At 39.7% G+C, this 13,939-nt stretch overlaps 1 protein-coding gene across 7 annotated transcripts in view; it reads left to right on the top strand.

Moving 5' to 3' along the window:
- The window catches only part of gli3 (GLI family zinc finger 3), a 165,102-nt gene extending 160,482 nt beyond the window's left edge, over window positions 1–4,620 (top strand). For all 7 annotated transcript variants that reach the window (XM_083529800.1, XM_083529802.1, XM_083529801.1 and 4 more), the window contains one exon: window positions 793–4,620. In XM_083529800.1, coding sequence (XP_083385926.1) covers window positions 793–2,879 — 2,087 coding nt within the window. In that variant the 3' untranslated portion in view covers window positions 2,880–4,620. The remainder of the gene's footprint in view (window positions 1–792) is intronic.
- The last annotated feature ends 9,319 nt before the right edge of the window (window positions 4,621–13,939 follow it).

Raw genomic sequence — 13,939 nt, 5'->3', positions numbered from 1 at the left:
GTTTAACAGTGAATTATACCTCTACTTCCATATTCAAGATATGTCAAAATAAAAAAATTATGCATTGGGAAGAAAAAAAAGTCCTGCAATTTTATTTACAGTAAAACCCTGTTGTACGAGCCACTAATAGTACGAGCAAACGGAGATACGAGCGACCTTGCTCGCAAAATCTTACCCTATTTCACGAGCAAATTTCGAAGGAACGAGCAAACCCACGCGGACGTTTCCCCTTTTTTCGGCTGAGGGTCACATCAGTCGCTCAGTTGATGACGTATCACTCAGTCACTCTCGTTGTTTAGTGCAGCAAAAACGTAACTTTTTTTAGTGTTATATTTTTATTTTACTAGAAATCTTGAAAAATATCTCCCAAGAAAATCAGTGATGGTGCTGTGAAAACGAAAGTAAATAGAATTACCATTGAAACCAAGAAGGTTACGAGTGTGGTGTACGTCTCACACTCGCAATCAAACACTACCACATGGGTAAGTGTTAAATTATGTTTACATTACGGTAATTTGTGGTGTATTTGTTTGTTAAAATAGGCTACAAATACTTTTTAAGTGCAGAAATAAGTGATCAAATGAGGTTTTGGAACGGATTAAATCACTTTTACATTAATTCTAATGAGGAAAATTAGTTTGAACGTACAAGCAAATGGACCTACGAGCAATTTTCAAGAACGAATTATGCTCGTCCAACGGGGTTTTACTGTATTTGCAAGAAAGAGATTTTATAGATCTATTCAATGCTAATGCTATTTTTGATGTACATGGTGTTTTTCTGTAATTCTAGGCTTGTGTACTGTCAGGAGTACTTGTGGGGGTGCATCAGTACCTCAGCCTTGTTTATATCCCGAGCCATCCAGCGCAGAACTGACATTGTTAAGCCTCCTTCAGGATCGCGGTCACAGCAGTGGCAGTACCACCAGCTCAGCCTACCTAAGCAGCAGCCGCCGTTCCTCTGGCATCTCTCCCTGCTTTTCAAGCCGCCGCTCCAGCCAAGTTTCACAGTCTGAGCACCGACAGCACAGGCAGCTGAACAACCTTAGTGCTTCTGACTCTTATGACCCAATCTCTACTGATGCCTCCCGTCGCTCTAGTGAGGCTAGCCAATATGGTGGAGGTGGTGGAAATAGAGGTATGGGAGGAGGTGAAACAGGATCAAGAGGTGTGTTGAACTTAACACCAGCACAGCATTATCATCTTAGAGCCACATATGCATCTGCAACAGGTGGGCCCCCGCCAACACCTTTACATAACACAGAACAAGTGAGCTATAAAATTCAAATGAATGTGGGAAGGGATGTGAAAGACACAAACCAGCTCATATTGCCATCACTAGTCAGACCACATGCCAGTAGTGATGGTAGTTTTTATAGCCAAATCAGTCACAATCGATACAGACAGAGGGAACTATATCATGGGGAAAGCCATGGCAAAAGTGACAGAAGAGCAAGTGATCCTCTAAGGCCAAGAGGCCAAAATATCCTTGGAAGTTCCCAGATACAGCGTTTTGGCAGCCAGAATAACATAGAACATTTACTGCCTCTGGTTAGTAAAAATGTGGTCCAAGGCGGTCTTGTTAAAAGTACAAATGACAAAAACTACACTAACTTAGAGGGCAATATACACAGTGGCCAACTCTTCCCTTTTGCTTCTAGCATCATGGAACATTTAGCACCTGACACTTTAGCCATTGCCCAGAATAGTGAAGAGGTGTATAAAACCAAGAATTCTTTACAGCAACATGGGGCACATGATACACAAAGTCTTGGAGAGGATAGCCTGCCAATTCAGTGGAATGAGGTAAGCTCAGGAAGTATTGATTGTCAACTTCCTCCGGCTCCACAGAGATGTGAACAATGGCCCAACCAAATTAATGCAGTAGGCCTCCCATTTGGTTGCTTTGAAAATATGATTGTACAACAGCAGCTCCCGTCATCATTCATAGACCAGCAGCACCCTAATGAGAGGGAAAGAGTTCAGAAATGCAAAGGGGCAAATTCAAGCAGAATGCACCAAGGAGTGTCTGTGGAGACTATACAACAGAATTGCAGTGACACAAGGAGGAACACAAGCATATATAAGATTGGTCAACAATACTGTCAGAATGCCATGGGCCCCGTCTGTTCAATTAGCTTTGATCAAGCTAGTCAGTCACAAACTCAACAGCTTCACCAGAGCCTTGACATTCCAAGTCCAACAAGTGGAAACCCGTTCCAGCAAGGGATAGCAAAGTCCAGTTTATCCAATGTATTCCCTCTTCAAGCTCAGTGTGCAGTATTTAGCCAGTCTGTGGCTCAAGACCTCTCTCAATCACAACATTCCACCCAACAAATCACTAGTAGCAACAATGCACAATCCAACCTAAGCTTTGCAAAAGAAAATACTAACTGCTCACTTGCTAATCCAATTGCTAATCAAATAGAAATAGATCAGCTTCAGCCAAACTCATGTTCTTCCATACAGCAACAGCGAATCTTGGAGCAGTGCTTTGATACAGCAAAATCTTCAGACTTCAGAGCTCAACACTGCCAAATGGAAACACTTAAAATTGAACCCTTAAAGGATTTGTACCCTGGTATTGATCAGGTGACCAGCACAGTAGAAAGCAGCACAGATTGCAGTGTTTTGCATAATTTTGGGATACATTTTTCCTCCATTTTGGATGATAGCCTTGACCAGGGAAGTTTGGTTTCAGATGTTATTAGTCCTAGTGTTCTTCATAATTTATCACAGACTTCTTCTTGGCATACTTCACACCTCTCAGCTATAATTCATTGTTTGCCTCCTGGTAAAACCAACATGGCCATCGGAGACATGAACTCTCTCCTGACTACCCTTGCAGAAGAGAACAAGTTTCTTGCCATTATGCAGTAGATTATGTATTTCTCTAATGGATGAGAATAGGGGAAAAATAATTTACTGGAGTAATAAAAAAAATCTGGATTAAATGTATATGTATCAGCATCGTTTGTTAGGAGGAGGTTATAGAATAGACCTTCAATTTGTATGTCTTAGCCACCTGAAGTGGGGGACTGGGAAAACCATATAAATAAAGTGTAAGTATATAAATAACTAAAACCATTCAATTTATGGAATAATTTAATATAGAAAAGGCAGTTTTGTATTTCTTTAAGGTGATTTGGTTAAAGTAGCACCACTTCTTTATAATGGTATATAATTCCATTCAAATAAATTCTATTTGTATAGCACCTTTAACATTGGAATTTAAATTGTCACAAAGCAGCTTTTTTTTAAATATAGAAATTCCAAAACTAAAATTAACATTTATAAATGTATCCCTGTACCTATTTTACATTTACATGACTATTACAATACATGATTTTTTTTGCTCATGATGATGATCCGCATTGCTTATTTATGCAAGCACAATATATTTCATTTACCATAGACAGAAACCTTTCTTCTGACATCAGGTAAAAACAGGTTAAATGTTCCACTTAATAGGCTATAGTATTGTATTTTATTATGTTTTATATCTTGCATTGCTAGTATTAAAATGATTTTCCTGGCCTTATGTTATGCTTACATGTAGACTGCATATGTGAAGTACCATTTCATTTTCCAAGTGTGGACCAGAGACTCATGAATAATTGTACTACTTTCTTTAACATGATTGCATATATGTATGTGTATATAGACCTTTTTCCTATTTTTAACACTTACTGTGGTCTGTTGGTACTTATAACAAGCTGTATGCATTATGAAAAAGAACAATTAAGGAGTTGAAACTAGCCAGCATCTGTTTTTCCCCAAAGTGGATCATTTTTAATATGATGGATAAAATGTGCCAATAAAGTATTATTGTTGGTGGTAGTAGTAGCAGAATGAGTATTATAATTTAAATAATCTTTGGTTTTACCAAATATCATGGTAATATGAATTCTGTTTTTTCTTTTAAAATATATGTTCACAACCATGGTCACCAAGGTTTTCATATGTCAAATAAATTCTATGTGAATCTGTCGTTGTTTGCCTGTGAAGAAATTTGATACAGTGTGGAAATTATTTGGCAGTTTTGTAGCAGTATTAAAAACCTCTATTTATGTGTATCTGCATATGTACAGTTTTATAAGTCATGTTATTGGAAATAGGTAATGTTTGTATGTATGCTGTTATGTTGTCAAGTGTAACATTTTCTGGGGAAAGCTTGGGAGGAGGCTAGGGATGGGCCAAAGGTTAGGGCCTGATTAGTGCCTACCAAAATGAAGAGGAACACTGCCAGTCTTTTATAAGGCATTATTACAGAAAAAATTTGTGTAAAACTCAGCAGAAGACCTACAACTTGGAAGATATAATCACTGATTCTGGTACAGTTGAGATGTTAGGTTTAGTGTAAAAGTAAAAAAAATGTGAAATATTATAAGATATTTTAACACATTTCTTGCCTTTTTATACTTGTAAATACACTATCCATATGTAAACTATGTAGGAAGGTCTAGGGTTTTAAATCCAAGCAAAGGGGAACCAGGGTGTATCTAGTCAAGATGCATAGCACCACCAGTTAATTCATTTTTTTTTTTTTTTTTTTTTTTTTTTTTTTTTTAACAAACCACAACAAATGTTTGTAAGATTAAATAAAAATAAATAATGTGCATGGCATGTCTGAACAGTGTGTCTTTTGTTTATGAACTATGAGTGAAGTGAATGATGACTAGTGATGTCTTTTTCCAGATACACTTGCTTTATTACAATACATACAGCACAACACATTCAGATCATTTACAACAAAATGCTGTACTATAAATAGTACTAAAATGTATTAATTCACCAATCACAAACAAGGCTTTTTCTAGACTACTTAAATATGCATGTTTACTGCTATTTAAACACCATCTGCCTCTAAAGCTCTATTAAGTCTTCAAGCTTCTTAAGACATTGACAGGATGAAAGAATTGCAAATACCACATTAAGTCTTTTGACTTGCCTTTAATGGCATCACTAAAGTACAGCCTTATGCAGGACCTTAGTTCTTGGAAGGGCAGAATTTTAGACTTAAAAAATAGGCACATGGATCTAATTTTATTTTTTTAACTATGCTTTATTAGATGGTTAACCATGTGTAAACCTATGTATTGGCATGATTGTGTAAATTATAGTTAGTTTAATGCTCGCCTTTGGAATTGTTCCCTGATCCACTTTGTTTATAGACTGGTGTGCCTAGTAGAATAAGTTTATATACAAGTGAAAAGGTCTTTAAAGGTGGAGCCAAAATGTATCTTGAGCCCCTCTGGTGTCACAGATATGTAGAAGGAAGTCAATGCAACTGCTGATTGTTTATCATATACAAAAAACAAAAAGAAAATCCTTAGCATAGTTGATCCTCCAAAGAACCAGAGAGGGGAACCGTGTATATTGTGAAGCAGGAGAAAAGGGGAATGTCTTCACTGAAGTATGGAAGCAGAGCAACATCCTCAGCAGATTTGGAAGTTGGAGCAACATCCAAATTGGAGTTGAGGGGTGCATCTGAGGAAGAGCAGAGGTATGGAGTGATGCCCAGGGATGTGCAGTGATATCCTCAGTGCAGCTAAAAGGCATTGTGCAATCTGAATGTAACCAGGTAGTGTAGATCAAGCTTTATGTCACAAAAATTGGTAGGCGGAGGCAAAATTGCAAAAAAAAAAAATAATAATTATTACATGAAGCACAAATGAAAAAAATATATATATACTGATAACAAGACCATAAACATGATCTGTGGATACAAAGCAAAACATGCAAACTACGTTACATGCTATCATGTAATGTGACACATGATGGCTACGATTACAACAGCAAAAATAGTCTGCAGTGAGATGCTGAAATTTGTAACTTGTCTAATTTTATGATCAGTGTATAAACGACACAGGTGAATGTGATTAGTGATGTGCTGATGAGTAGTGTAGTTAATTGGTTATTGGAGCTATCATGATATCTACCAGATAGATGGCAGTGCAATGTCTAGCTCCACAGATTCCCATGTTAGTGAATGCAACACAAGCTTATTCTTCTTCTTCTTTCGGCTGCTCCCGTTAGGGGTCGCAACAGCGGATCATCCATTATTATTGAAGTTATTCAAATGATTTTCAGAACCCAGCCATTAAGGTTGCACAAGCCAGTGCATTCTTAGTGCTGGTCCCAAGCCCAGATAAATGGGGAGTATTGTATTAGGCCGCTCAACCGATCTGGTATGAATTTCTGATTCGTTGATACATTTTACTCTGGATGCCATTCCTAATCACTATTACCAACATCACATTACCAACCATGGGTTACCAACGACCGCCACAGGTATTGTTAGCCAATAGGGTACCGGTGAAATTTGGGCTTCTTTTGGCCGGAAGAGGAGAAGGAGTGGAGGAAGAGATCTACAGAAACAGCAGAAAAAGGAGAAGTGGAGGAGAGTGGAGGTTAGAGTTTCTGATAAAGTGATGAACGTGAAGCTGGAAGTTGAAGGGTTGATGATAAATGTCATCAGTGCCTATGCTCCACAAGTGGGTTGTGAGATGGAGGAGATTATTTACAACAAAATGCTGTACTACTATTATAAATAGTACTAAAATTAATTAATTCACCAATCACAAACCAGGCTTTTTCTAGACTACAAATTTTTGCAGGGTCACTGCTATTTAAACACCATCTGCCTCTAAAGCTGTATTAAGTCTTCAAACTTCTTCATACATTAACAGGATGAAAAAATTGCAAATACCACATTAAGTCTTTTGGCTTGCCTTTAATGGCATCAATAAAGATAAAGATACAGCCTTATTCAGGACCTTACTTCATTGGAGGGGGTTTAAACTGTTCTATCTTGGTGTGGATGGAAAGAGAAATGGTGTAGGGGTGATCCTGAAGGAAGAGTGTAGTGGAGGTTCTGATAAAGTGAAGAACATGAAGCTGGAAGTTGAAGGGTTGATGATAAATGTAATCGGTGCTTATGCTCCGTGGATTGTGAGATGGTGGAGAAATATTGAGTGTGAGTGTGATGAAGTGGTGGAGAGTGTACCTAGAAAAGAAAGATTAGTGATAGGGGCAGACTTCATGGTTCAGGGAAGAGGTCAGACAGGGGCTCGGTGGTGGTGAAGAGGTGCTGGATGATTGGGCAACTACTGCAGAACTTATAAGGGAGACAGCAGGAAAGGTACTTGGTGTGAAATAGAAAGGGAGACAAAGAGATGTGGTGGGGGAATGAGGAAGTACAGGAAAGCATATGGAGAAAGAGGTTGGTGAAACAGGATTGGGATTGGCAGAGAGATGAGAAAAGTAGGCAGAAGTACAAGATGATGTGGCAGCAGGTGAGGCGGGATGTAAAAGCCAAGGAAAAGGCATATGAGGAGCTGTATGAGAAGTTGGACACTAAGGAAGGAAAAAAGGATTTATACCGATTGGCCAGGCAGAGAGATCGAGCTGGGAAGGATGTGCTGCAAGTTATAGGATGGAGATGGAAATGGGTTGACTAGTGAGGAGAGTGTGTTGAGAAGATGGAGGGAGTATTTTAAGCAGCTGATGAACAAGTAAAATGAGAGAAAGAGAAGGTTGGATGATGTGGAGATGGTGAAGCAGGAAGTGGATAGGATTAGTAAGGAGGAAATGAGAGCAGCGATTGAGAGGATGAAGAGTGGAAAGTTAATAGTACCAGATGACATACTGGTAGAAGCATGGAGATGTTTAGGAGAGATGGCAGTGTAGTTTTTAACCAGATGGTGTTACAAGATTTTGGAAGGTGAGAGGATGCATGAGGAATGGAGAAGGAGTGTTAGTCACACCATGAAGTTATGAAAAGAGTAGTGGAAGCCAGGCTGAGAGAAGAAGTGACTATCTGTGAGCAACAGTATGGTTTCATGCCAAGGAAGTGCATTGCATATGCAATATTTGCTTTGAGAAGGTTGATAAAGAAGTATAGAGAAGTTCAGGAGTTTCACTGTGTGTTTGTGGATTTAAAAGAAAGCATATGACAGGGTGCCGAGAGAAGAGTTGTGGTATTGTATGAGGAAGTCAGGTGTGTCAGAGAAGTATGTGAGGGTGGTGCAGGACATGTATGAGGACAGTGTGACAACAATGAAGTGTGAAGTAGGAACGGCAGACTGGTTCAAGGTGGAGGTGGAACTGCATAAAGGATCGGCTCTGAGCCCTTTCCTGTTTGCAGTGATGATGGACAGATTAAAGTACGAAGTCAGACAGAACACTCTGTGGACTTTGATGTTTGTGGATAATATTGTTATTTGTGTTGAGAGTAGGGAGCAGATTAAGAAGAGCCTGGAGAGGTGGAGGTACGTACTGGAGAGAAGGGGAATGAAAGCCAGTAGGAGTAAGACAGAGTACATGTGTGTGGATGAGAGGGAGGGCAGTGGAGTGGTGAGGTTGCAGGGAGAAGAGGTGGTGAAGGTGGAGGAGTTTAGGTACCTGGGTGTCAGATTTTTTCCCCTTTCTCCGCTAGTGGCTGTTATTGCCCCACTTCCTCTGTTTCCCGCCTCAAGGACTTTTTAAGACAGCTCTTATTTAAATTTCCTTTGTTCTCTGCTTGGTGTTTGTTTTTGCCTAGCCCCTGTGTTTCTTGTTCCTGCCAAGTTTCTGCTTCTAGTTTTTAAGGTTTGTTTCATGTTCTCTATGTTTTCCCTGTTTTGCCCATGTCTTTGTTCAGATTTCTGTTGACACTTTGTCCAGGTTTGTTTAATATTTTATTTGTTACGTTGCTGGGTTCTTGCCTAGTTATTGTTTGTTCCTTACTTTTTTAGTCATTAATTGTTTCCCCTTTTTGCTTCAATAAATTCCCATGGTATTACCATCGCTGTGCCTGGTTTTCTCTGCACTTGAGTTCATCACCTGTTCGCTAAGGAGTTCGTCTCCCACTGTAATGACCCCACTTTGATTCCCGGTCCTGACACCTGGGGTCAACAGTGCAAAAAGTAATGGTGTGTTAGAGAAGTGAAGAAAAGAGTGCAGGCAGGGTGGAGTGGGTGGAGCGGGTTGAAAAGAGTGGCAGAAGTGATTTGTGATAAAAGGGTATCTGTGAAAGAGAAAGTTTATAGGACTGTGGTGAGACCTGCTTTGTTGAATGGTTTAGAGACAGTGGCATTAACTAAAAGGCTGAAGATGTCGAGGTATTCATTGGGAGTAATGAGGATGGACAGGATTAGACATGAGTTTTTCAGCATGTAGGACGTTTTGTAGACAAGGTTAGGGAGGCACGATTGAGATGGTTTGGACATGTACAGAGGAGGGACATTGGGTATATCGGTAGAAGAATGCTGTGGATAGAGCCACCAGGAAGGAGTAAAAGAGGAAGGCCAAGGAGGAGCTTTATGGATGTGGTGAGGGAAGACATGCAGGCAGGTTTGAAAGAGGCAGATGTAGAGGACATCTGGAAACAGATAATCCTAATAGGAGAAGTCGGAAGAAGAAGATTTAAATGATTTTCAGAAATAGGTCTGTCATGTTCTAAAGTTCATTGGACCATGATACAGTATATACAGTATACTGTAACTATCATCGTAGCTATAAAAATCTTTCCTTGCCAAAGATACATTTAAAAAATCTAAATACTTGGATCAATTATAAAAATAGAATTTAGTTTTCAATATATTCATTAACGTAATTCTAAAGTAATAACACTCTCTCTTCCAACATGAAGTGGCACTTCAGGTAATTAGTTTCATAGAGCATGGTGCCAGTATGGAGCAGGAAACCATCAGTCAGCTTTAAACAAACCTTAAGTAGTCAATACACCTTATGTAAGAAAAAAGTTGACTAAAGGGACTAAAGATTGACTTCTGCCACTCCTTATCGGGCATCATCCCAGGAAATACTTAAGCAAGAAAAAAATAAAACATTCAAACTAAAAATAAAACGTTCAAACTAAAACATTTTGCGCCATAACAGCTTAGGTGTTTATTAAATCTGCCTGATGCCTTGCATCTATGCAGTATATATTACATGACAGATTACTTTGCCTAGGAAATGAATGCATCAGGTTAGGGCAGTCTGGGAAGGGGAGAACCTGTCTCAACTTATGGCCATTTCACCAAACTATTATTTCCATGTTTTTGATCCATCCAGATGGCAGAGAAGCCAGAGAGCAGCTGCTCACACTTACCCAGGGCTCCCACCATGTAGCCGATTATGTCTTGGATTTCTGCACTGGCCCATCTGATCCACAAACAAGATCCAACCTATACAGACATCTGATATATAACAGTATATGCAAAAGATATACAGTATACAGTGCATTCAGGAAAGCATTCAGACACCCCCGTTTTCTTTCCATTTTTTTTATGTTGCAGCCAGATGCTACAATCATTCAAATTGATTTTTTTTCCCATTCATTAAACAACACTTTGTACCACATTATGACAAAGTGTATAAAGAATTCTAGAAAAGTCTGTAAAAATAAGTTTTAAATAAAAAATATATATTTTATTACATGTGCATATGTAATCAGGCCCTTTAATTAATACTTTGTTGAAGCACCTTTGGCAGCAATTTCAGCCTCAAGTCTTCTTGAGAAGTTTTGCACACCTGGTCTGGAGGATTTTCTGCAATTTTTAATGGCAAATCATCTCAGGCTGGGTCAGGTTGAATAGGGATCATCGGTGGACAGTCACTTTCATGTTTTTCCAGAGATGTTCAATAGAGTTGAAGTTGGGGCACTGGCTGGGTCACTCTTGTGCATTCACAGAGTTGTCCCCAAGCAGAGTTGGGAAGTAATGAAGTACAAATACTTTATTACTGTACTTAAGTAGATTTTTTTAATATCAGTACTTTACTCCACTATTTATTTTTCAGACAACTTTTTACTTTTACTCATTACATTTTTACACAAATATCTGTACTTTCTACTTCTTACATTTTCAAAACCGGCTTGTTACTTTAGTTTTAATCCATTGATTTGGTGAAATGTTAATATTTTTATTTTTTAACTGCGCGCCGATTTCAGCCCACCAACCGATTTCCTGTCATTGTGCGTCTTTTTCAACCCACTGGTGTATAAAGTCCTGTCTTTCACTCATCACAGACGTAGACTAGTTTACGAAGTTAAGAATGAGCAGGAAGAAGGCAACAAGAAGTAAAGTTAAAGTGGATGAGACAGAGGGAGTCAGTCATTTAAACATGACTAAGAACAGAGACATTCCTGATCATCATCATCATCTTTTCTCTGCTTGTGTTCTATATGTGGATGTTCAGCCTGGACACATTCATTAGGTAACAACATTTTTAATTTGTTTTGTATTAACACACACACACACACACACACACACACATATATATATATATATATATATATATATATATATATATATATATATATATATATATATATATATATATATATATATATGGGGTCCCTTATGAGGGAAATATCAAGGTCCGTGACGTCGGAGTGACGTGGGGCCGCCTTCCCGTGGGCTCACCACCTGCAGGAGGGACCGTAAGGGACGGTGCTGTGAGGATTGGGCAGCAGTCGAAGGCGGGGGCCTGCTTAGACTGCTGCCCCCGCGACCCGAATTACGGATAAGCGGAAGAAAATGAATGAATGAATATATATATATATGAATGAATTAACACATGTGGAATTATATACATAACAAAAAAGTGTGAAACAACTGAAAAATGTCATATTCTAGGTTCTTCAAAGTAGCCACCTTTTGCTTTGATTACTGCTTTGCACACTCTTGCCATTCTCTTGATGAGCTTCAAGAGGTAGTCACCTGAAATGGTCTTCCAACAGTCTTGAAGGAGTTCCCCGAGAGATGCTTGGCACTTGTTGGCCCTTTTGCCTTCACTCACTTTGTCCAGCTCACCCCTAAACCATCTCGATTGGGTTCAGGTCCGGTGACTGTGGATGTCATCTGGCGCAGCACCCCATCACTCTCCTTCTTGGTCAAATAGCCCTTGATGCCTTCAGTGTGACTCTACAATTTTCATAGTCAATGTTTTCAGTTTCAAGGAACTGCTTTACCCGTTTTGCTGTGTGACATGGAGCATGCATTCACTCTGCCATGTAGCTGTATAAGAGGCCCAACTCCTGCTGCAGAAAACATGCCCCAAACCATGACACTTCCTTCTCCACTTTTCACTGACTTCTTTACACACATATACAGTGGGTACGGAAAGTATTCAGACCCCCTTAAATTTTTCACTCTTTGTTATATTGCAGCCATTTGCTAAAATCATTTAGGTTCATTCTTCTTCCTCATGAATGTACACATAGCACCCCATACTGACAGAAAAACACAGAATTGTTGACATTGTTGCGGATTTATTAAAAAAGAAAAACTGAAATATCACATGGTCCTAAGTATTCAGACCCTTTGCTCAGAAGCCCCCTTTTGATCTAATACAGCCAGGAGTCTTTTTGGGAAAGATGCAACAAGTCTTTCACACCTGGATTTGGGGATCCTCTGCCATTCCTCTTTGCAGATCCTCTCCAGTTCTGTCAGGTTGGATAATAAACGTTGGTGGACAGCCATTTTTAGGTCTCTCCAGAGATGCTTAGCTGGGTTTAAGTCAGGGCTCTGGCTGGGCCATTCAAGAACAATCACGGAGTTGTTGTGAAGCCACTCCTTCGTTATTTTAGCTGTGTGCTTAGGGTCATTGTCTTGTTGGAAGGTAAACCTTCGGCCCAGTCTGAGGTCCAGAGCACTCTGGAGAAGGTTTTTGTCCAGGATATCCCTGTACTTGGCCGCATTCATCTTTCCCTCGATTGCAACCAGTCGTCCTGTCCCTGCAGCTGAAAAACACCCCCACAGCATGATGCTGCCACCACCATGTTTCATTGTTGGGACTGTATTGGACAGGTGATATGCAGTGCCTGGTTTTCTCCACACATACCGCTTAGAATTAAGGCCAAAAAGTTCTATTTTGGTCTAATCAGACCAGAGAATCTTATTTCTCACCATCTTGGAGTCCTTCAGGTGTTTTTTTAGCAAACTCCATGCGGGCTTTCATGTGTCTTACACTGAGGAGAGGCTTCCGTCGGGCCACTCTGCCATAAACCCCCGACTGGTGGAGGGCTGCAGTGATGGTTGACTTTCTACAACTTTCTCCCATCTCCTGACTGCATCTCTGGAGCTCAGCCACAGTAAACTTTGGGTTCTTCTTTACCTCTCTCACCAAGGCTCTTCTCCCCCGATAGCTCAGTTTGGCCGGACGGCCAGCTCTAGGAAGGGTTCTGGTCGTCCCAAACGTCTTCCATTTGAGGATTATGGAGGCCACTGTGCTCTTAGGAACCTTAAGTGCAGCAGAAATCTTTTTGTAACCTTGGCCAGATCTGTGCCTTGCCACAATTCTGTCTTTGAGCTCTTCAGGCAGTTCCTTTGACCTCATGATTCTCATTTGCTCTGACATGCATTGTGATCTGGAAGGTCTTATATAGACAGGTGTGTGGCTTTCCTAATCAAGTCCAATCAGTATAATCAAACACAGCTGGACTCAAATGAAGGTGTAGAACCATCTCAAGGATGATCAGAAGAAATGGAAAGCACCTGAGTTAAATATATGAGTGTCACAACAAAGGGTCTGAATACTTAGGACCATGTGATATTTCAGTTTTTCTTTTTTAATAAATCTGCAACAATTTCAACAATTCTGTGTTTTTCTGTCAGTATGGGGTGCTATGTGTACATTCATGAGGAAGAAGAATGAACTTAAATGATTTTAGCAAAAGGCTGCAATATAACAAAGAGTGAAAAATTTAAGGGGGTCTGAATACTTTCCGTACCCACTGTATATATAGGTTACAGACATTTCTAGGATTCTGTTATCACTTTGTCATTATGAGGTACTGTCAGACCCAGGTTTCAAACCTGAATCGCTTGAGAGAGTGGCAGGCCCTCTAGCAATCTGCCACAAGGAAGTGTTAAGTCCTTAGCTCTTTTTTCTTTTTTATTAAGAGCTCTTTTTTAAATCCCAAAACACAAAAACTGAAAACAGCTAAACAT

The sequence above is a fragment of the Silurus aristotelis genome, assembly GCF_946808225.1.
Source record: "Silurus aristotelis genome assembly, chromosome: 25".
NCBI lineage: Eukaryota > Metazoa > Chordata > Actinopteri > Siluriformes > Siluridae > Silurus > Silurus aristotelis.
This window is presented reverse-complemented; position numbering and strand designations above follow the sequence as displayed.